At 55.3% G+C, this 23416-nt stretch overlaps 2 protein-coding genes across 2 annotated transcripts; one reads left to right on the top strand and one right to left on the bottom strand.

Annotated features, from left to right (window-relative positions):
- The first annotated feature begins 636 nt into the window (after positions 1 to 636).
- LOC115382618 (RING finger protein 224-like) lies at positions 637 to 1433 on the top strand. Its single transcript, XM_030084434.1, has 2 exons — positions 637 to 876; positions 1092 to 1433. The coding sequence occupies exons 1-2, from the start codon at positions 637 to 639 to the stop codon at positions 1431 to 1433; spliced, it is 582 nt and encodes a 193-aa protein (XP_029940294.1).
- A 236-nt stretch (positions 1434 to 1669) lies between these two features.
- Positions 1670 to 21594, bottom strand: pisd (phosphatidylserine decarboxylase). Its single transcript, XM_030085385.1, has 9 exons — positions 21515 to 21594; positions 12656 to 12699; positions 11504 to 11640; positions 10236 to 10370; positions 10055 to 10156; positions 8295 to 8418; positions 5706 to 5858; positions 2220 to 2380; positions 1670 to 2145 (listed from the first exon to the last, which is right to left on the bottom strand). Exons 1-9 carry the CDS (start codon positions 21559 to 21561, stop codon positions 1795 to 1797), a joined length of 1254 nt encoding a protein of 417 aa, XP_029941245.1. The 5' UTR covers positions 21562 to 21594; the 3' UTR covers positions 1670 to 1794.
- Between the last annotated feature and the right edge of the window lie 1822 nt (positions 21595 to 23416).

Genomic DNA, 23416 nt, shown 5'->3' on the forward strand with positions numbered 1-23416 from the left:
CGAAGTTTTAGAAGACATTACAATTGAAGTAATCTCAGCCCCATTTACTAATGAGAAACTATCTAGTATTTCAGGTATTTCAGGTGGAGGCAGTGGCTGGATTCCCTGAGCTTGATCTGAGGAAAGCGCTTCACTGATTTTACCTCTGATGGTTATGATTTTATCATTAAAGAATTTAAGAAAGTCATGGCAGTTTAAAGATTCTGGGATTACTGGTTGTGTTCTCCTCCTCCTCCTCCGTCAGCATATCTTCATCTCAGCACCTCCTCCTCCTCCTCCATCAGCATATCTTCATCTCAGCACCTCCTCCTCCTCCTCCTCCTCCTCCGTCAGCATATCTTCATCTCAGCACCTCCTCCTCCTCCTCCTCCTCCTCCGTCAGCATATCTTCATCTCAGCTCCTCCTCCTCCTCCTCCGTCAGCATATCTTCTTCTCAGTACCTCCTCCTCCTCCTCCGTCAGTTTCTCTCACTCCTTCTCATTCTGTCACTATATCTTCAAAACGCCATCAGAAGTGTGTTTGGAATGAGGGGGCGTGGCCTCTGATTGAGGGGCGTGGCCTCGCCTCGGAGTATGAAACACAGAGCGAAAGGACATCAGGAATAAAACTTCTTCAAAGAGGTGTTCTTTTTCAGAATGTTACACCACAGGACCAAAGAAGAAGGAGAGGAGGAGGAGGTCACCGGTCGGGCCCTTCCTCCTCCCCCTGTTCCCGTTTCCATGGAGACCGTGATGTCCCGACAGAAGCAGGATCTGGTGTGCATTGTGTGTTTTGGCAGCTATGACCTCCTGACACGGTTACCACGGCGACTACACTGTGGCCACGTGTTCTGCCAGGGGTGCCTGAAGAGGCTGGACACCGTGATCAATGAACAGGTGAATGACATCACTCACTCATCACTCCAGTGTCAGATTACAAATGGATGATTACTCACCCAGTCATAATCTACCACTGAAGAGTCGTCATCCACCCATCATCACCTCATCACACGTTCATTAATCATTCATACATCCACACAACATCTGTCCTGCATCCTTTCACCATCATGTTGTCATAACCCTAACCCGTAGGCCCCGCCCCCGTCCTGCAGGTGTGGATCCCGTGTCCTCAGTGTCGACAGAACACGCCTCGGCCTCGAGGAGGCGCCGCAGGTCTGGACCTGGACCTGGCCTCCTTTCTGGGGCTGAAGGCCCAGCAGACCTGCCCCTCGTCCTGCTCCTCATCCTCCTGGAGCTCCGGCGTCCCGGGCGGAGACGTGTCCCGGGGCGGAGACGTGTCCCGGGACGGGACGCCCTGGCTGGGAAAGGAGGCTGCAGATGATGCTTGGTCACATGGAGGTCTCGCCGAGCCCCGATTCCATCGCTATGGCAACTGCTGCCCGCCTCCCTCCTATTGGCTCTGCTGCCTGTTGTGCTGCCCTGGGCGGGGCTAACCGTCTCCCTCCTATTGGCCCTGAGCCCTGGGCGGAGCTAACTGTCTCCCTCCTATTGGCTGGGAGCCCTGGGCGGAGCTAATGACACTTCAGGATGGGAACTAATCATCTTCAAACTGACCTGTTTCTCAGACAGGAACTAATAAAAACAGTTTCTTGAGTTGTGTGTTTTGTGAACAGCTTCGGTACGCAGCTCCTGACCAGGGAGAAGGTGAGGGAAAAGGTTTGATTTTTAATTTGCCTTTTATTTGTTTTGTTACAAAATTAAAGAACAGATCAGACACTTCATTATTTGACAAGAAAACAGACGCCACGCCTCCTGTGGAGACACACCTTTCCCATAATCCCTTTGTACTGCTCTTCAGACCGGCGCTGGATTAAGCTCCGCCCCCTGGGTGTCCTCAGCCAAGCGAAGGCTGCCGAGGCCCTCCCCTACTCTGATTGGCTGCCCGGGCTGCAGGCTGAAGCTGAAGTCTTTGGGAGCCTCGAAGAGCAGAACGATGGTGGATCCCAGGTTGAACTCTCCCACCGCGTCGCCCCTCCTTAAGGCCACGCCCCCATCTGCCTCGCCACCCGTCCTTAAGGCCACGCCCCCATCCGCCTCGCCACCCGTCCTTAAGGCCACGCCCCCATCCGCCTCGCCACCCCTGGAGACGTAGCTGCGGTCGTTGAAGGAGCCCTCCCTGTAGCGAGGCGCGTTGGTCTGCAGCTCCTGAAGAGGAAACAAAGGCTCCAATCAGACGTGGCGTTCTGGCGCCGGGCGTCAGGCGGCGTCCGCCGAGTCACCTGATCAAAGTAGATCCTGATGGATCCCACGTTGGTGGCTCCAACCGCCGTGTAGGAGAAGAAGCCGTGCTGCCATTGGCCGCTCAGAACCACCCGCTCGTTAAGGCAGAACAGCTCTCTGACCCAGCGGGCCACGCCCGGACTGACCGACAGCAGGGACCCTGGACAGAACCGGGAGGACCATCACAGACCAGAGGGGGACCAGAGGGGGGACCAGAGGAGGAACCAGAGAGGGGACCAGAGGGGGGACCAGAGAGGAGACCAGAGAGGAGACCAGAGGGGGACCAGAGGGGGGACCAGAGAGGGGACCAGAGGGGGGACCAGAGAGGAGACCAGAGAGGAGACCAGAGGGGGACCAGAGGGGGGACCAGAGAGGAGACCAGAGGGGGACCAGAGGGGGGACCAGAGAGGGGACCAGAGGGGGGACCAGAGAGGAGACCAGAGAGGAGACCAGAGGGGGACCAGAGGGGGGGACCAGAGAGGGGACCAGAGGGGGGACCAGAGAGGGGACCAGAGGGGGAACCAGAGAGGGGACCAGAGGGGGGACCAGAGGGGGGACCAGAGGGGGAACCAGAGAGGGGACCAGAGGGGGGACCAGAGGAGGAACCAGAGAGGGGACCAGAGGGGGGGACCAGAGAGGAGACCAGAGAGGAGACCAGAGGGGGACCAGAGGGGGGACCAGAGAGGGGACCAGAGGGGGGACCAGAGGGGGACCAGAGGGGGACCAGAGGGGGGACCAGAGGGGGAACCAGAGAGGGGACCAGAGGGGGGACCAGAGGGGGGACCAGAGGGGACCAGAGGGGGGACCAGAGGGGGAACCAGAGAGGGGACCAGAGGGGGACCAGAGGGGGGACCAGAGGGGGACCAGAGGGGGGACCAGAGGGGGAACCAGAGAGGGGACCAGAGGGGGGACCAGAGGGGGGACCAGAGAGGGGACCAGAGGGGGAACCAGAGAGGGGACCAGAGGGGGGACCAGAGGGGGAACCAGAGAGGGGACCAGAGGGGGGACCAGAGGGGGACCAGAGGGGGAACCAGAGGGGGAACCAGAGAGGGAACCAGAGGGGGAACCAGAGAGGGAACCAGAGGGGGGACCAGAGGGGGACCAGAGGGGGACCAGAGGGGGGACCAGAGGGGGAACCAGAGAGGGGACCAGAGGGGGGACCAGAGGGGGAACCAGAGAGGGGACCAGAGGGGGGACCAGAGGGGGAACCAGAGAGGGGACCAGAGGGGGAACCAGAGAGGGGACCAGAGGGGGGACCAGAGGGGGAACCAGAGAGGGGACCAGAGGGGGGACCAGAGGGGGAACCAGAGAGGGGACCAGAGGGGGACCAGAGGGGGGACCAGAGGGGGACCAGAGGGGGGACCAGAGGGGGAACCAGAGAGGGGACCAGAGGGGGGACCAGAGGGGGGACCAGAGAGGGGACCAGAGGGGGGACCAGAGGGGGAACCAGAGAGGGGACCAGAGGGGGGACCAGAGGGGGGACCAGAGAGGGGACCAGAGGGGGGACCAGAGAGGGGACCAGAGGGGGGACCAGAGGGGGACCAGAGGGGGGACCAGAGGGGGACCAGAGGGGGGACCAGAGGGGGGACCAGAGGGGGACCAGAGGGGGAACCAGAGGGGGAACCAGAGAGGGAACCAGAGGGGGGACCAGAGGGGGACCAGAGGGGGGACCAGAGGGGGGACCAGAGGGGGGACCAGAGAGGGGACCAGAGGGGGGACCAGAGAGGGGACCAGAGGGGGGACCAGAGGGGGACCAGAGGGGGGACCAGAGGGGGACCAGAGGGGGGACCAGAGGGGGGACCAGAGGGGGACCAGAGGGGGAACCAGAGGGGGAACCAGAGAGGGAACCAGAGGGGGGACCAGAGAGGGGACCAGAGGGGGGACCAGAGGGGGACCAGAGGGGGAACCAGAGAGGGGACCAGAGGGGGGACCAGAGGGGGGACCAGAGGGGGACCAGAGGGGGGACCAGAGGGGGAACCAGAGAGGGGACCAGAGGGGGGACCAGAGGGGGACCAGAGGGGGAACCAGAGAGGGGACCAGAGGGGGGACCAGAGGGGGGACCAGAGGGGGACCAGAGGGGGGACCAGAGGGGGAACCAGAGAGGGGACCAGAGGGGGGACCAGAGGGGGAACCAGAGAGGGGACCAGAGGGGGGACCAGAGGGGGACCAGAGGGGGAACCAGAGGGGGAACCAGAGAGGGAACCAGAGGGGGGACCAGAGAGGGGACCAGAGGGGGGACCAGAGAGGGGACCAGAGGGGGGACCAGAGGGGGGGACCAGAGGGGGACCAGAGGGGGAACCAGAGGGGGACCAGAGGGGGGACCAGAGGGGGACCAGAGGGGGACCAGAGGGGGGACCAGAGGGGGAACCAGAGGGGGGACCAGAGGGGGGACCAGAGAGGGGACCAGAGGGGGGACCAGAGGGGGGACCAGAGAGGGGACCAGAGGGGGGACCAGAGGGGGACCAGAGGGGGGACCAGAGGGGGGACCAGAGGGGGACCAGAGGGGGGACCAGAGAGGGGACCAGAGGGGGGACCAGAGGGGGACCAGAGAGGGGACCAGAGGGGGGACCAGAGAGGGGACCAGAGGGGGACCAGAGGGGGAACCAGAGGGGGGACCAGAGAGGGAACCAGAGGGGGAACCATAATGGGGGACCAGAGGGGGAACCAGAGAGGGGACCAGAGGGGGAACCAGAGGGGGGACCAGAGGGAGGACCAGAGGGGGGACCAGAGGGGGGACCAGAGAGGGAACCAGAGGGGGAACCAGAGGGGGGACCAGAGGGGGAACCAGAGGGGGGACCAGAGGGGAGACCAGAGGGGACCAGAGGGGGAACCAGAGAGGGAACCAGAGAGGGAACCAGAGGGGGGACCAGAGGGGGACCAGAGGGGGGACCAGAGGGGGAACCAGAGAGGGAACCAGAGAGGGGACCAGAGGGGGGACCAGAGGGGGAACCAGAGGGGGGACCAGAGGGGGAACCAGAGGGGGGACCAGAGGGGAGACCAGAGGGGGACCAGAGAGGGGACCAGAGGGGGGACCAGAGAGGGGACCAGAGGGGGGACCAGAGGGGGGACCAGAGGGGGGACCAGAGAGGGGACCAGAGAGGGAACCAGAGGGGGAACCAGAGAGGGGACCAGAGGGGGGACCAGAGGGGGAACCATAATGGGGGACCAGAGGGGGAACCAGAGAGGGGACCAGAGGGGGAACCAGAGGGGGGACCAGAGGGGGGACCAGAGGGGGGACCAGAGGGGGGACCAGAGAGGGAACCAGAGGGGGAACCAGAGGGGGGACCAGAGGGGAGACCAGAGGGGGACCAGAGGGGGAACCAGAGAGGGAACCAGAGAGGGAACCAGAGGGGGGACCAGAGGGGGACCAGAGGGGGGACCAGAGGGGGAACCAGAGAGGGAACCAGAGAGGGAACCAGAGGGGGGACCAGAGGGGTTTCTGTGAGGGGACCAGGGCCGACAGCACTGGAGGAACCAACCCTCACCTGGGAAGTGGCGTCGGTGCTCCACCCTCCAGTCAGTGGGAGAGTGGAAGCAGTGGTAGTCCCCTGGAGCCAGGTAGACCACCACGTGGAACAAGTCATGATCCGGAGAGGACATCAGACGGTCCCTGAAGGACAGCGGGGACGAGTCTGGAACTGGAGACACAAGGAGGCAGTCTATCAGGACACAACAGAGCAGGCCAAACCAATCAACACAGAGCAGACCAAACCAATCAACACAGAGCAGACCCCACCAATCAACACAGAGCAGACCGAACCAATCAACACAGAGCAGACCCCACCAATCAACACAGAGCAGACCCCACCAATCAACACAGAGCAGGGCCCGCCAATCAACACAGAGCAGACCAAACCAATCAACACAGAGCAGACCGAACCAATCAACACAGAGCAGACCCCGCCAATCAACACAGAGCAGACCCCACCAATCAACACAGAGCAGACCCCACCAATCAACACAGAGCAGACCCCACCAATCAACACAGAGCAGACCAAACCAATCAACACAGAGCAGACCCCACCAATCAACACAGAGCAGGCCCCACCAATCAACACAGAGCAGACCCCACCAATCAACACAGAGCAGACCCCACCAATCAACACAGAGCAGACCAAACCAATCAACACAGAGCAGACCGAACCAATCAACACAGAGCAGACCAAACCAATCAACACAGAGCAGAGCCCATCAATCAACACAAAGCAGACCGAACCAATCAACACAGAGCAGACCAAACCAATCAACACAGAGCAGACCAAACCAATCAAGACAGAGCAGACCAAACCAATCAACACAGAGCAGACCAAACCAATCAACACAGAGCAGACCCCAACAATCAACACAGAGCAGACCCCACCAATCAACACAGAGCAGACCCCAACAATCAACACAGAGCAGGGCCCGCCAATCAACACAGAGCAGACCAAACCAATCAACACAGAGCAGGGCCCGCAAATCAACACAGAGCAGACCCCACCAATCAACACAGAGCAGACCCCACCAATCAACACAGAGCAGACCAAACCAATCAACACAGAGCAGACCCCACCAATCAACACAGAGCAGACCAAACCAATCAACACAGAGCAGACCCCACCAATCAACACAGAGCAGACCCCACCAATCAACACAGAGCAGACCAAACCAATCAACACAGAGCAGACCCCACCAATCAACACAGAGCAGACCAAACCAATCAACACAGAGCAGACCCCACCAATCAACACAGAGCAGACCAAACCAATCAACACAGAGTAGACCCCACCAATCAACACAGAGCAGACCCCACCAATCAACACAGAGCAGACCAAACCAATCAACACAGAGCAGAGCCCATCAATCAACACAAAGCAGACCGAACCAATCAACACAGAGCAGACCAAACCAATCAACACAGAGCAGACCAAACCAATCAACACAGAGCAGACCAAACCAATCAACACAGAGCAGACCCCACCAATCAACACAGAGCAGACCAAACCAATCAACACAGAGCAGGGCCCGCAAATCAACACAGAGCAGACCCCACCAATCAACACAGAGCAGACCCCACCAATCAACACAGAGCAGACCAAACCAATCAACACAGAGCAGACCCCACCAATCAACACAGAGCAGACCAAACCAATCAACACAGAGCAGACCCCACCAATCAACACAGAGCAGACCCCACCAATCAACACAGAGCAGACCAAACCAATCAACACAGAGCAGACCCCACCAATCAACACAGAGCAGACCAAACCAATCAACACAGAGCAGAGCCCATCAATCAACACAAAGCAGACCGAACCAATCAACACAGAGCAGACCAAACCAATCAACACAGAGCAGACCAAACCAATCAACACAGAGCAGACCCCACCAATCAACACAGAGCAGACCCCACCAATCAACACAGACCAGACCCCACCAATCAACACAGAGCAGGCCCCGCCAATCAACACAGAGCAGACCAAACCAATCAACACAGAGCAGACCCCACCAATCAACACAGAGCAGACCAAACCAATCAACACAGAGGAGACCAAACCAATCAACACAGAGCAGAGCCCATCAATCAACACAGAGCAGACCAAACCAATCAACACAGAGCAGACCAAACCAATCAACACAGAGCAGAGCCCACCAATCAACACAGAGCAGACCGAACCAATCAACACAGAGCAGACCCCACCAATCAACACAGAGCAGACCAAACCAATCAACACAGAGCAGAGCCCACCAATCAACACAGAGCAGACCAAACCAATCAACACAGAGCAGAGCCCACCAATCAACACAGAGCAGACCCCACCAATCAACACAGAGCAGACCCCACCAATCAACACAGAGCAGATCTCAACGATCTGACACAAAACAAAACCAACCAATCAACATTTACCAGTGAAGACTAAACAGTTCCCAAAAGAACCAACCAGCCAAGATCACTCAGAAACAGAACAGCCATCAGTGAGAACTTCAGATTATAATGAGATGCACTCCATTACTTCATCATGTCCAGCTACACTGCAATGACTCCGTTCTGATTGGATTTTTGTGGAGTTCAGATGGACTGGGTCCAGTTTTACCCGTGTTCTCCGTCCTCTGAGGACCCAGGAAGTTCTCCAGGCTGTATGTGACCCCCTTCACCTGCTCCACCTCCGAGTTCTTCACTTTACCAAAGTGCAGGATCTTCCCATCAGCTGGAGACAACTGCAGGAACACAGAGTGTCAACACGGAACCAGAGAAATCACGAGCCACGAGTTTCCTTCCACATCCTGCTCACCACTCTCAAGAGTTCCTCAGGGTTCTGTCCTCGAACCTAGACTAAAGTTAAACAGGGTTCCTCAGGGTTCTGTCCTCATTATCAGGAAATGCTCCATTAACTGCCACTGTTCTGCACAAATAATAATATACAAATCTACTGATCTGTGGAAACAGAACCACTGAGAGTCAGGTTCTACAGAAAGTCTCCCCTGAGTCCGGTTATACAGCTTCTCCTCTAAGCGTGGTTCTGCGGGTTTTGTTCCTGTGAGCATGGTTCTATGGGAATGGCTAGTAGCTCCGTCATCGAAGCTGAATACGTCACTTCCGTGTCCAAAGCGTATGGTGCGGTGCTGTGTCCCGTGTTGTAACAACCGGAACGATGTCAACAAAACCATTTCCTACTACTGCTTTCCTCTGATGTTACATCATTATATTGTTTTTACTGATATTACAAATAATGACCCTGGACGGAGCGGACCGGGACTCAGTCCACGAGGGCGGCGCGTGCCCCCCGCTGCTGCTTAAATTAAAGACAATTTATAGAAGTCTAAATAAAATTTTTGGCTAAACGTCCTCTGTCTGTATTTAATCTCCCTTCAGCTGATATTATTTCCAGGCTGCTTCACATCACTGATTAAATGAATCATTTGCTAAACTTTAGAGTTTATTTACATTTCAGTCACGGTTCTTCAGGTCCTGCTGGTTCCCACATCAGCTCCTCTCGTGGCGCCGGCGCATCAACAGTAACTATCGGCCAGTACAATATTGTGTAAAACTGCACAGAACAAAATAAAGTCACATCTTTTCAGGGCTGAACAGCAGCGCCCCCCGCTGGATCTGAAGCTGCTCTGCAGCAGCTGTGCGTCTTTGCACACTGTTAAAACTGCCTCCTCTCCGTGGCAGGATGGACCAGCGGAGTTATCCAAAGTTAATAATCCTTTATTAATCCCACAAGGGGGGATATTATTAGATATTCTGTAAGGGCTTTATTATTATTATTCTTTTCCTTTTTAACCTGTACTGAATGTGTGCTGCTTCTGCTTTATGGCGTGTTTGAGGTTTGGTTTAAAATTATTTCCCTGGATGACACTTCTAGAATAAACTGTAAGTTGTCCAAACAGCAGACAGACAGAACCCAGTTCTAACATAGATAATTAATAGTTAAGTTACACAGCTTGATGCGACAACTGACACCCTCGTGTTAACGCTAGCTAGCCACCTACTCACTCACCTCAACCTCGTAAATGTTGTTTTTCATTGAAGCCTGGACTTTCCCTTTCAGACTTCCTCCTGTCTCCACAGAAACATTTACAGCTCGGTTTGAGTTGTAAGAGTTTAGAGCCTCTTCACTGACTTTGGAAAGTCAGCAAAATACCCTGTCACCGTGAAAAAGTGACCGGTTCTTTGGCAACAGCCGTTCTGTTTACATTGCGCGCTGGAAGCCCTGGAGCCAGAAGTGACTTGTGACGTCACACTAGCCACTCCCATAGGATCTCCTCCCATGATTGTAGTTCTACAGGTTCTCCTCCCATCAGTCTGGTTCTCCAGAGTGTTCCACCGCAGAACGGAGGAGGTTCTCACCAGGCAGGAGGAGGCGCAGAGCGGCCGGACTGCTGGTTTCAGACGGCGACGAAAAAATTCCCCTAAATTTTTGTATTGATGCAAATCTTGTTCGGCGGCTTCCTGGAGACAGACGGAGAACCCTGAAGAGAACCTGACAGAACAGTAAGAGCCAGTGAGAGAACCGCCCGGTCCTGCCCACCTCCATGTTGACTCCAAAGGTCCAGATGTAAAGAGAGAGGACGGGCGTCCGGAGCCAGGAGGGCAGCTCCACCCCATTCAGACGGCCCCACCCCCGAGACAGCAGCCGGGTGGGGAGGGAGCTGTACAGCGCCACCTGCAGGTGGAGGACAGAGACACGGCTCAGGAGGGAGCTGTACAGCGCCACCTGCAGGTGGAGGACAGAGACACGGCTCAGGAGGGAGCTGTACAGCGCCACCTGCAGGTGGAGGACAGAGACACGGCTCAGGAGGGAGCTGTACAGCGCCACCTGCAGGTGGAGGACAGAGACACGGCTCAGGAGGGAGCTGTACAGCGCCACCTGCAGGTGGAGGACAGAGACACGGCTCAGGAGGGAGCTGTACAGCGCCACCTGCAGGTGGAGGAAACAGGAGAAGGCTTCTCCTGTACCGGGGCTACGGAGACCGCCGTCTCCAGGTTGCTGGGGAAGCCAGGTCACATGACCTTCGTCACAGGAGGGGAGCACAGATCCAATGGACTGGGGGTGGGCGGGGCCACGGGGTGGGGGGGTGGGGGGCACAGGGTGGGCGGGCCATGGGGGGGAAATCGCCATCCTTCTGACTGTTGAGGTTTTCAGCAGGAGGAGTCAGAACACCTCCCACAGGGAGAACCGGCTGGCGGCCCAGAGTTCATAGCGGCGCGGCTCTGATCCTTGGATGTGGCTCCTCCTCCTGTGAAGCAGAACTCACCAGGCGGAGGACGGTTCTCCACCAACGGAACGTGAGCCGGTTCAGACCGTGCTGAGAGGGTTGGTTTGACCCTGCTGATGTGTTGCTGCAGTAGTAATTCTGCTATAGAACCCGTGGAACCCGTGCCCCCCCCCCCCCCCCCGGGGGGAGGGGGGGCACGGGGTGGGCGGGGCCACACATGTGTGGGCAGGTGGAGGAGAGAACGCCGTGGACCGGCGGAGCGCCGTTTATCACACTGACGACAGGAAATGAAGAGAAGAATCTCACAGGGTTCCAACCAGTTCTAGATCATGTTCTGAAAGGATCCTTTCAGACGAGATCGGGATGGAATGGAATATTCAACTCGCCAAACAACACGGAACACAACACCAAAGGTACTCAAAGGACAGAACAACAGAACCACAGAACATGAAATGCAGGTTCCACAGAGCTGAGGAAGGTTCCACAGAGCTGAGGAAGACATGAGACGAGACACTCGGTCACAGATGGGTGTGGCTGTACTTGTGTGGGTGTGGCCAAAGCTACACCTGTTAGAACATACCTGCGTGGGCGTGGCCAAAGAAGGCAGAGTTCCATCCTCTTCCTGACCCCCCTTGCGATAGAAGTGGTAACCAAGGTAACCACTTCCTGTCACAAGCAGGACTGTGATTGGCCGGGGGCGGAGACGAGAACCATGGCCTGCAGACACAGATGGAGCTGATTGGTCCAAAGATGTGATGGCAGCAGTCAGACGCCTCCAGAGTCCCGCACCACCAAACTGGATTTTCTCGTCAGGACTGATCTTCAGAGTTAACCTGACTTCCTCTTATCTAGCTAACTTTATATTGAACCAGGACTTCTCTGGAAACCCAGCCGACCCCGCCAGCTTCAGGGTTCCCCTGTTCTGTTTCTCTTATCCAGATAACTTCATAATTACCCTGCTTTTCCATTTTACAGCTGACTCGATAATTGTCCTGGTTTTCTTTTATCCAACTAACTTCAGGATTAACCTGGCTTTCTTTTATCCAGCAGAATGTTCTACACTCACAGATTGTTGTTCTCCAGTCAGTCTGTTTTTACAGTCGGATTGTTGCTCTACAGTCACGGCTGAGGCTGTCAACATTTACAGTTTTTTCTACACGTGTAACCGGAACTTCTAACCGCCGTGTAACGCCGTGTCGAGTTAAAGACTCAAAGGTGAACCACAAGCTGGAAATCGGCTCAGTAGCAGCCGAGGCACCACACTGAGCGGGCGGCATGTTGTCCTTGAGCTTCTTGATTTCATCAGCGAAAAAATTCAGGAAAGCCTGGCTGTCGGCTTCGGTGAAAACAGGGGTGACAGGAGCAGCAGGGCAAACGAAAGACTTACTTGTATCAAACAGCACTTGAGGGTTTTTCTTATTCGCTACCACCAGTTTACGGATATAGGTGGACCTGCCATTCTCAACCATTTCATTGTTGTTGGCAGTAGCGCTCTATGACCACTAGAGGGCTCCGTCTCCACTGACACAGTCCCTCATAGTCCCATTAAACCAAATCCGCTCCAGCAGTTATCAGACTAAACGGCTCACGGCTTCCTGTACTACAGTCAGACTGCTGTTTGACAGTCAGAGGTTGATGCTGTGCAGCCAGAGTTCTCCTGTCAGTGCTGATGTTTCCTAACTAGCTGTTTGTTAACAGTGATCTGTGTCTGTTGTCGTTTGTGGAAACTCACCAGTGTTCAGAGAGCGCTGCTGGCCCCAGCTCCCACTGCAAATTCTGAAAAACAGACCAATCAGACCAATCAACAGGTAAACTGACAGGTCAACGGATAAACTGACGGGTCAACGGATAAACTGACAAGTCAGCAGGTAAACTGACAGGTAAACAGGTAAACTGACGGGTCAACGGGTAAACTGACGGGTCAACGGATAAACTGACGGGTCAACGGATAAACTGACGGGTCAGCAGGTAAACTGACAGGTCAACGGGTAAACTGACGGGTCAACGGGTAAACTGACAGGTCAACGGGTAAACTGACGGGTAAACAGATAAACTGACAAGTCAGCAGGTAAACTGACGGGTCAACGGGTAAACTGACGGGTCAACGGGTAAACTGACGGGTCAACGGATAAACTGACGGGTCAATAGGTAAACTGACGGGTCAACAGGTAAACTGACGGGTCAACGGGTAAACTGACGGGTAAACAGATAAACTGACAAGTCAGCAGGTAAACTGACGGGTCAACGGGTAAACTGACGGGTCAACGGATAAACTGACGGGTCAACAGGTAAACTGACGGGTCAACGGGTAAACTGACGGGTCAACAGGTAACTGACAAGTCAGCAGGTAAACTGACGGGTCAACGGGTAAACTGACGGGTCAACGGGTAAACTGACAAGTCAGCAGGTAAACTGACGGGTCAACGGGTAAACTGACGGGTCAACGGATAAACTGACGGGTCAACGGATAAACTGACGGGTCAGCAGGTAAACTGACAGGTAAACAGGTAAACTGACGGGTCAACGGGTAAACTGACGGGTCAACGGGTAAACTGACAGGTCAACGGGTAAACTGACGGGTAAACAGATAAACTGACAAGTCAGCAGGTAAACTGACGGGTCAACGGGTAAACTGACGGGTCAACGGGTAAACTGACGGGTCAACGGATAAACTGACGGGTCAATAGGTAAACTGACGGGTCAACAGGTAAACTGACGGGTCAACGGGTAAACTGACGGGTAAACAGATAAACTGACAAGTCAGCAGGTAAACTGACGGGTCAACGGGTAAACTGACGGGTCAACGGATAAACTGACGGGTCAACAGGTAAACTGACGGGTCAACGGGTAAACTGACGGGTCAACAGGTAAACTGACAAGTCAGCAGGTAAACTGACGGGTCAACGGGTAAACTGACAAGTCAGCAGGTAAACTGACGGGTCAACGGGTAAACTGACGGGTCAACGGGTAAACTGACAAGTCAGCAGGTAAACTGACAGGTCAACGGGTAAACTGACGGGTCAACGGGTAAACTGACGGGTCAACGGGTAAACTGACGGGTCAACGGGTAAACTGACAAGTCAGCAGGTAAACTGACAGGTCAACGGGTAAACTGACGGGTCAACGGGTAAACTGACGGGTCAACGGGTAAACTGACGGGTCAACAGGTAAACTGACGGGTCAACGAGTAAACTGACGGGTCAACGGGTAAACTGACGGGTCAACGGGTAAACTGACGGGTCAACAGGTAAACTGATGGGTCAACGGGTAAACTGACGGGTCAACGGGTAAACTGACGGGTCAACAGGTAAACTGACGGGTCAACGGGTAAACTGACGGGTCAACGGGTAAACTGACAAGTCAGCAGGTAAACTGACGGGTCAACGGGTAAACTGACGGGTCAACGGGTAAACTGACAAGTCAGCAGGTAAACTGACAAGTCAGCAGGTAAACTGACGGGTCAACGGGTAAACTGACGGGTCAACGGGTAAACTGACAAGTCAGCAGGTAAACTGACAGGTCAACGGGTAAACTGACGGGTCAACGGTAAACTGACGGGTCAACGGGTAAACTGACGGGTCAACAGGTAAACTGACGGGTCAACGAGTAAACTGACGGGTCAACGGGTAAACTGACGGGTCACGGGTAAACTGACGGGTCAACAGGTAAACTGACGGGTCAACGGGTAACTGACGGGTCAACGGGTAAACTGACGGGTCAACGGGTAAACTGACGGGTCAACGGGTAAACTGACGGGTCAACGGGTAAACTGACGGGTCAACAGGTAAACTGACGGGTCAACATGGAAACTGACGGGTCAACGGGTAAACTGACGGGTCAACATGGAAACTGACGGGTCAACAGGTAAACTGACGGGTCAACGGGTAAACTGACGGGTCAACGGGTAAACTGACGGGTCAACGGGTAAACTGACGGGTCAACATGGAAACTGACGGGTCAACGGGTAAACTGACGGGTCAACATGGAAACTGACGGGTCAACGGGTAAACTGACGGGTCAACAGGTAAACTGACGGGTCAACAGGTAAACTGACGGGTCAACGGGTAAACTGACGGGTCAACGGGTAAACTGACGGGTCAACAGGTAAACTGACGGGTCAACGGGTAAACTGACGGGTCAACGGGTAAACTGACGGGTCAACGGGTAAACTGACGGGTCAACGGGTAAACTGACGGGTCAACATGGAAACTGACGGGTCAACGGGTAAACTGACGGGTCAACATGGAAACTTGCTCCATTTAAGTTTACTTCTTCAAGTCAAAGCTGTTTACCACAATAAAATATTCATCTTTAAATTTCAAATTAAAAGAAGTTTTCAAACCAAACAGGACAGGAGCGGCCCGGCCCCCCATGGCCCCCCATCCCAGACCAAAACCACCAAAACCAGCAGACTCAGAGCCAGCTTCTCCCCTCGGACCATCAAAGCCAGCAGACTGGAGGTCGACCGATATGGGTTTTCTGGGGGCTGATGCCGATACTTTCCAAATTTGTGCCGATAGGCATAGTCAATTTTTCCAATGTGATATTTAGGCCAATTTTTTAATATACACACACATACATATATATATATATATATATATCACATTTTTGTAAAATGCAGCAATTTCTGAGCAACTAAAAGAAATCTATTACAAGTGGTGTCCAGTCCTCTGAACATTTATTCAGCTTTCAAAACAATGAAATATTTTGTCTGAGTAAACACACAATGTAACAAGCAGTAGTAAACATTCACACTCCTCTTAAAGTGTCAAAAAAGAAATTTAAACTTTAATATAATTTGAACAAAAGTAGTCAGAAACAAGGCTGTAAAAAAAGCCATACATACAAATAAAAACAGAACTCCGGTCATGCGTTATGTGGAGGAATTTGCGGGTGGCTGATACATGCTTCACAAAAAGCCCCATGACTGATTATTTACTCTTTTACTCTCGCCATTTCCTCCTATTTACCTTGTTCTGTTGTTAACTACAGTAGTGGTGTGTTTTCACCAACACGGTTGAACACGCACAAGTAAAGTCAGCTCAGACCAGCTGATCTCTTAATGCTAAAACTTATCACACAGTAGCATTTGAAGTTGACAACATGCAGGGTTTCTGCCAGATCTTGTCGGTCCGGGCGCCCTGCCCACGCCGCGCAGCGCCCGGACAACGGAGAAACAGAAGGAAAAAAAAACTCTCCGACGGTCGAACACGGCAACGTTAGCAGCGTTAGCAACGTTAGCAGCGTTAGCAGCATTAGCAGCGTTAGCAGCATTAGCAGCATTAGCAGCATTAGCAGCATTAGCAGCGTTAGCAGCATTAGCAGCATTAGCAGCATTAGCAGCATTAGCAACGTTAGCAGCGTTAGCAGCATTAGCAGCATTAGCACCGCGGCACCACGCTCTCCCCGGCCAAACGTTTTTCTGCAGTAAACACTGATCTGCTGCAGACTGGAGCCACAAAAACGTTGAAATGTTCAACAAATCCATGATTCACTGCAGATGCAGCAGGAGCAGCTTTTTCCACGGCCTGGATTCCACCGAGCACGCTCCGCTCTGACAGAAATGATGCAGCAGCGGCACAGGGGTCCTTTCTTGAGCGGCAGCTTTAGTTGCCCGCACATGTGCCTGATCAAAAATTGCATCATTTTATACAACAATCGGATTTTTAAAAGACGATGCGGCCGATGGAGAAAAATGTCCAAGTATCAGCCCGATATATCGGCCGGCCGATAAATCGGTCGACCTCTACAGCAGACCCAGAGCCAGCTTCTCCCCCCGGACCATCAAAACCAGCAGACCCAGAGCCAGCTTCTCCCCCTGGACCATCAAAACCAGCAGACCCAGAGCCAGCTTCTCCCCCTGGACCATCAAAACCAGCAGACCCAGAGCCAGCTTCTCCCCCTGGACCATCAAAACCAGCAGACCCAGAGCCAGCTTCTCCCCCAGGACCATCAAAACCAGCAGACCCAGAGCCAGCTTCTCCCCCAGGACCATCAAAACCAGCAGACCCAGAGCCAGCTTCTCCCCCCGGACCATCAAAACCAGCAGACCCAGAGCCAGCTTCTCCCCCCGGACCATCAAAACCAGCAGACCCAGAGCCAGCTTCTCCCCCAGGACCATCAAAACCAGCAGACCCAGAGCCAGCTTCTCCCCCTGGACCATCAAAACCAGCAGACCCAGAGCCAGCTTCTCCCCCTGGACCATCAAAACCAGCAGACCCAGAGCCAGCTTCTCCCCCAGGACCATCAAAACCAGCAGACCCAGAGCCAGCTTCTCCCCCAGGACCATCAAAACCAGCAGACCCAGAGCCAGCTTCTCCCCCCGGACCATCAAAACCAGCAGACCCAGAGCCAGCTTCTCCCCCTGGACCATCAAAACCAGCAGACCCAGAGCCAGCTTCTCCCCCTGGACCATCAAAACCAGCAGACCCAGAGCCAGCTTCTCCCCCAGGACCATCAAAACCAGCAGACCCAGAGCCAGCTTCTCCCCCTGGACCATCAAAACCAGCAGACCCAGAGCCAGCTTCTCCCCCCCGGACCATCAAAACCAGCAGACCCAGAGCAGCTTCTCCCCCGGACCATCAAAACCAGCAGACCCAGAGCCAGCTTCTCCCCCAGGACCATCAAAACCAGCAGACCCAGAGCAAGCTTCTCCCCCAGGACCATCAAAACCAGCAGACCCAGAGCCAGCTTCTCCCCTGGACCATCAAAACCAGCAGACCCAGAGCCAGCTTCTCCCCCTGGACCATCAAAACCAGCAGACCCAGAGCCAGCTTCTCCCCCAGGACCATCAAAACCAGCAGACCCAGAGCCAGCTTCTCCCCCAGGACCATCAAAACCAGCAGACCCAGAGCCAGCTTCTCCCCCAGGACCATCAAAACCAGCAGACCCAGAGCCAGCTTCTCCCCCAGGACCATCAAAACCAGCAGACCCAGAGCCAGCTTCTCCCCCTGGACCATCAAAACCAGCAGACCCAGAGCCAGCTTCTCCCCCAGGACCATCAAAACCAGCAGACCCAGAGCCAGCTTCTCCCCCAGGACCATCAAAACCAGCAGACCCAGAGCCAGCTTCTCCCCCTGGACCATCAAAACCAGCAGACCCAGAGCCAGCTTCTCCCCCAGGACCATCAAAACCAGCAGACCCAGAGCCAGCTTCTCCCCCGGACCATCAAAACCAGCAGACCCAGAGCCAGCTTCTCCCCCCGGACCATCAAAACCAGCAGACCCAGAGCCAGCTTCTCCCCCCGGACCATCAAAACCAGCAGACCCAGAGCCAGCTTCTCCCCCTGGACCATCAAAACCAGCAGACCCAGAGCCAGCTTCTCCCCCAGGACCATCAAAACCAGCAGACCCAGAGCCAGCTTCTCCCCCAGGACCATCAAAACCAGCAGACCCAGAGCCAGCTTCTCCCCCAGGACCATCAAAACCAGCAGACCCAGAGCCAGCTTCTCCCCCAGGACCATCAAAACCAGCAGACCCAGAGCCAGCTTCTCCCCCAGGACCATCAAACCCAGCAGACCCAGAGCCAGCTTCTCCCCCAGGACCATCAAAACCAGCAGACCCAGAGCCAGCTTCTCCCCCAGGACCATCAAAACCAGCAGACCCAGAGCCAGCTTCTCCCCCAGGACCATCAAAACCAGCAGACCCAGAGCCAGCTTCTCCCCCAGGACCATCAAAACCAGCAGACCCAGAGCCAGCTTCTCCCCCTGGACCATCAAAACCAGCAGACCCAGAGCCAGCTTCTCCCCCAGGACCATCAAAACCAGCAGACCCAGAGCCAGCTTCTCCCCCTGGACCATCAAAACCAGCAGACCCAGAGCCAGCTTCTCCTCCCAGAACATCCATCCTCTTTCTCTGCCAGGTTCTGTCTGAGGGAATCTGGTCTTGCGAGTCCAGGAACTCCTCTCACCGCTAACACTCTGCTTCGAACCACAGATAAACGCAGACACCAGACGGCTCATGCTGCTGTGACCCAGTGGGGACTGATGTCGTCGCATGGCGGCCATCTTGGTCCAGGGCCGCTCGCTCGCTCGTCACATCGATGTCAGCTTTGAAACAGCTACTGATTGATCAATTTTCAATTGATTCTCAAACGACTTGGTTGTTATGAACGTCAGACACGTAGAGATTTAACTGCATGCAAAACGAAAAGTTGTGATTTTAACATTTAGTCTGAATCATAGCAACGTAACGTTGGTAATAAATCAAACTGTCTGTAAATCCGTCAAGAATTCAATGAGTTGAGTATTTTAGTGTAACTCACTCATCTTCCCTCAGATTACCCAGAGTGCCCAGAGTGTCCACGGTCCTGAGATGGCCGCCAGTGAGACGCTGTTGACTCCGCCTTCAGGCATCTAGTTCTGATATGATGTCTGAAGCTGTGTTTGAAACCGCATACTGCCTACTACATCCTTCCATACTCATACTGCCATACTGCATCCTGCATACTCAGTCCATCAGACAGTCCGCAAAGCGTTTACACTACAGCATACTACATAATAACCCACAATGCATTGCACTCCTCACCGAGCCGAAACCAACCTGCTAAAGCTGATTTCACTTTAGCTCTAAACTCTTCAAATGTACAACTTCATCCAGGTTTTTTTTAAATGAGGCGACAGAGCGGTGGTTCAGAGCCGACTGCGTCGTTTATCTGTCCGAATATCAGCCGTTCAGGATTTTGTTCGGACGGATTCGGAGAAATGTGAGCCAGGATCCAGCAGGAGGAGTCAGAGAAGCAGAGCACAGACGAACCCCGACCCGCCACGGGCCCCCCCTCCCCCGCCCGGCACGGCGCCCGGCGCCCGGCGGTCGGTTCCCCCGACCCGGCGGGGTTAGGGTTACGCATGGCAGGGCTTCCCCACCTTCCCCGTAAGCGTGCTGGAGGAACTGGTCCTCCACCATTCCTGCAAGGACTCACGCCCGAGCGGCTGCAGCAGCACGGGCAGCTCGCCGCCCCACCGCCGCCCCACAGACCCTGGAGGAGGCCCTCCGGGAAGTCTGATCTTTAGGTTCACAAGCAACAGGCCCTCCCCGGCGGCGCGTAGGCCGCCTCCCTCCCCCAGAGTTCCCCCTGAGCCACGGCGCACACCGAAAGGAACACAAAATGAAGGAAAACACGGCAACAGCACAGAACAACAGCCAACAAAACACAGGCAATATAAATGAACACGAATAAACCACAAGGAACACGCAAACCGTCAAGAAATGGCCCAAAACCCAGTCCCGCTTCCCATCATGCCTTGCGGCAGCAGGCAAAGTCACAGGCAGCAGCCCCCGGGGCCTACGATCAGTCAGAATGGTTGCTCGGCAACAGGGCGTTTGGAGCAATGCAACTTTGAATTTGGTTGGATGAGTCAAAAATGTGCTATTTCAGAGGGCTCTTATTTTGAAACTACACATCAGATCTGGATGACACTTGGTGAAGGGGACCCTGGGGGGGGGGGGGCGACTATCAGTCTGAAGTGGACTGGGTTGTTGGCAGCAGGGTATTTGTTTTTGGCGTCTGTTCGTGTTTGGTGTGTGTTTGTGTTTAATTTGATGGAGTTAGTTCTGACATTGTAGCAGGAGAATATCTGTCTCACTGCGCCTGTCACTCCAGGTCGTGAAAACTTCAGAAGACTAACTTGGTTAACCAAATCAAAACGAAGATCTCATTCAACTTAACCCAACTTTTATTGTGAAGTCACTGTGAAAACGCTGCTCCCATAATGCACAGAGTATGAGGCAGAATCAGCTGAGTGCTGGTTGACCTGCTTTCTGACATGAGGGCGGGCTCGACCGCAGGCTTAGGGTTGTTTTTTTAACACTTTTTTTTAATAATTGCACCCCTTTTGCGATTACGTAATTGCACGTGCTGACATTGCGATCGCGATAATTGTGCAGCACTAGTGATCAGTTGATCAGTGGATGAGATCCCAGTAATCAGCTGATGAGATCCCAGTGATCCGCTGATGAGATCCCAGTGATCCGCTGATGAGATCCCAGTGATCAGCTGATGAGATCCCAGTGATCCGCTGATGAGATCCCAGTGATCCGCTGATGAGATCCCAGTGATCCGCTGATGAGATCCCAGTGATCCGCTGATGAGATCCCAGTGATCAGCGGATCATGTAAACAGGAGAAACTTGGTCTGTTTCAGCAGGTGAAAAGGTTTTTCCAAATGTCTCACAAACCTGAATATCGACCGCATGAGAACGAGCTGAGATAAAGACGTTCTGGATCTCCAACCTGGATCTTTGGACACATTCGGCGGAGATCAGAACAACGAACTGAGTGGACAAAGTCCTCCACCGGTCCAAAGTCCGACAGTCTGGACCAGGTGAGAACCGTGGAGGATCAAGTCCTCCACCGGTCCAAAGTCCGACAGTCTGGACCAGGTGAGAACCGTGGAGGATCAAGTCCTCCACCGGTCCAAAGTCCGACAGTCTGGACCTGGTGAGAACCGTGGAGGATCAAGTCCTCCACCGGTCCAAAGTCCGACAGTCTGGACCAGGTGAGAACCGTGGAGGATCAAGTCCTCGGTCACCCCGGACCGCCGGAGCTCGCCGGGCCGGACCGGGGACGTGAGAACCGTGGAGGATGAAGCTCACCTGCCGCTGGTCCTGCAGACGAACACCCTCAGTAAGGCCGCCGCCATGTTGGACTGCCGGAACGTCACGGGTCACGTGCTTGCTAGAGTGCGTGCTGACGTCCTGCTTCATGATTGGCTGAAAAAAAAAAAAATCGGTCCTTAAAGCGACAGGACAGAACGACACACACACACACACACACACACACACACACACACACACACACACACACACACACACACACACACACACACACACACACACACACACACACACACACACTCTGATTCTGTGTGTTTCCCTTCATTTGAACGGGAGTGGAAAAGTTCTGCAGGACCTGTTTGGGGGACCTGGAGGACCTGTTTGGAGGACCTGTTTGGAGGACCTGTTTGGGGGACCTGGAGGACCTGTTTGGGGGACCTGTTTGGAGGACCTGTTTGGGGGACCTGTTTGGGGGACCTGTTTGCCGGACCTGTTTGGGGGACCTGGAGGACCTGTTTGGGGGACCTGTTTGGAGGACCTGTTTGGGGGACCTGTTTGGGGGACCTGGAGGACCTGTTTGGGGGACCTGGAGGACCTGGAGGACCTGTTTGGAGGACCTGTTTGGGGGACCTGGAGGACCTGTTTGGGGGACCTGGAGGACCTGGAGGACCTGTTTGGGGGACCTGTTTGGGGGACCTGGAGGACCTGTTTGGGGGACCTGTTTGGGGGACCTGGAGGACCTGTTTGGGGGACCTGTTTGGGGGACCTGTTTGGGGGACCTGTTTGGAGGACCTGTTTGGGGGACCTGGAGGACCTGTTTGGGGGACCTGTTTGGGGGACCTGTTTGGGGGACCTGTTTGGGGGACCTGTTTGGAGGACCTGTTTGGGGGACCTGGAGGACCTGTTTGGGGGACCTGGAGGACCTGTTTGGGGGACCTGTTTGGGGGACCTGGAGGACCTGTTTGGGGGACCTGGAGGACCTGTTTGGGGGACCTGTTTGGGGGACCTGGAGGACCTGTTTGGGGGACCTGTTTGGGGGACCTGGAGGACCTGTTTGGGGGACCTGGAGGACCTGTTTGGGGGACCTGTTTGGAGGACCTGTTTGGGGGACCTGTTTGGAGGACCTGGAGGACCTGTTTGGGGGACCTGTTTGGGGGACCTGTTTGGGGGACCTGGAGGACCTGGAGGACCTGTTTGGAGGACCTGTTTGGGGGACCTGGAGGACCTGTTTGGGGGACCTGGAGGACCTGGAGGACCTGTTTGGGGGACCTGTTTGGGGGACCTGGAGGACCTGTTTGGGGGACCTGTTTGGGGGACCTGTTTGGAGGACCTGTTTGGGGGACCTGGAGGACCTGTTTGGGGGACCTGTTTGGGGGACCTGTTTGGAGGACCTGTTTGGGGGACCTGGAGGACCTGTTTGGGGGACCTGGAGGACCTGTTTGGGGGACCTGTTTGGGGGACCTGGAGGACCTGTTTGGGGGACCTGGAGGACCTGTTTGGGGGACCTGGAGGACTGTTTGGGGGACCTGTTTGGGGGACCTGGAGGACCTGTTTGGGGGACCTGTTTGGGGGACCTGGAGGACCTGTTTGGGGGACCTGGAGGACCTGTTTGGGGGACCTGGAGGACCTGTTTGGGGGACCTGTTTGGGGGACCTGGAGGACCTGTTTGGGGGACCTGGAGGGACCTGGAGACCTGTTTGGAGGACCTGTTTTGGGGGACCTGGAGGACCTGTTTGGGGGACCTGGAGGACCTGGAGGACCTGTTTGGGGGACCTGTTTGGGGGACCTGGAGGACCTGTTTGGGGGACCTGTTTGGGGGACCTGGAGGACCTGTTTGGGGGACCTGTTTGGGGGACCTGTTTGGGGGACCTGTTTGGAGGACCTGTTTGGGGGACCTGGAGGACCTGTTTGGGGGACCTGTTTGGGGGACCTGTTTGGGGG

This window comes from Salarias fasciatus (genome assembly GCF_902148845.1).
Source record: "Salarias fasciatus chromosome 7 unlocalized genomic scaffold, fSalaFa1.1 super_scaffold_4, whole genome shotgun sequence".
Lineage (NCBI taxonomy): Eukaryota > Metazoa > Chordata > Actinopteri > Blenniiformes > Blenniidae > Salarias > Salarias fasciatus.

Bases quoted from the DNA above. Each gene is read 5' to 3' on its own strand.
- LOC115382618 (XM_030084434.1), top strand. From the start codon at position 637: ATGTTACACCACAGGACCAAAGAAGAAGGAGAGGAGGAGGAGGTCACC. The intron at 877-1,091 runs GTGAATGACATC...CCCGTCCTGCAG, and splicing joins ACACCGTGATCAATGAACAG to GTGTGGATCCCGTGTCCTCA.
- pisd (XM_030085385.1), bottom strand. From the start codon at position 21,561: ATGGCGGCGGCCTTACTGAGGGTGTTCGTCTGCAGGACCAGCGGCAG. The intron at 12,700-21,514 runs GTGAGCTTCATC...TCTGTTTTTCAG, and splicing joins GTCTGCAGGACCAGCGGCAG to AATTTGCAGTGGGAGCTGGG. The intron at 2,146-2,219 runs GTGACTCGGCGG...TTTCCTCTTCAG, and splicing joins TCAGGATCTACTTTGATCAG to GAGCTGCAGACCAACGCGCC.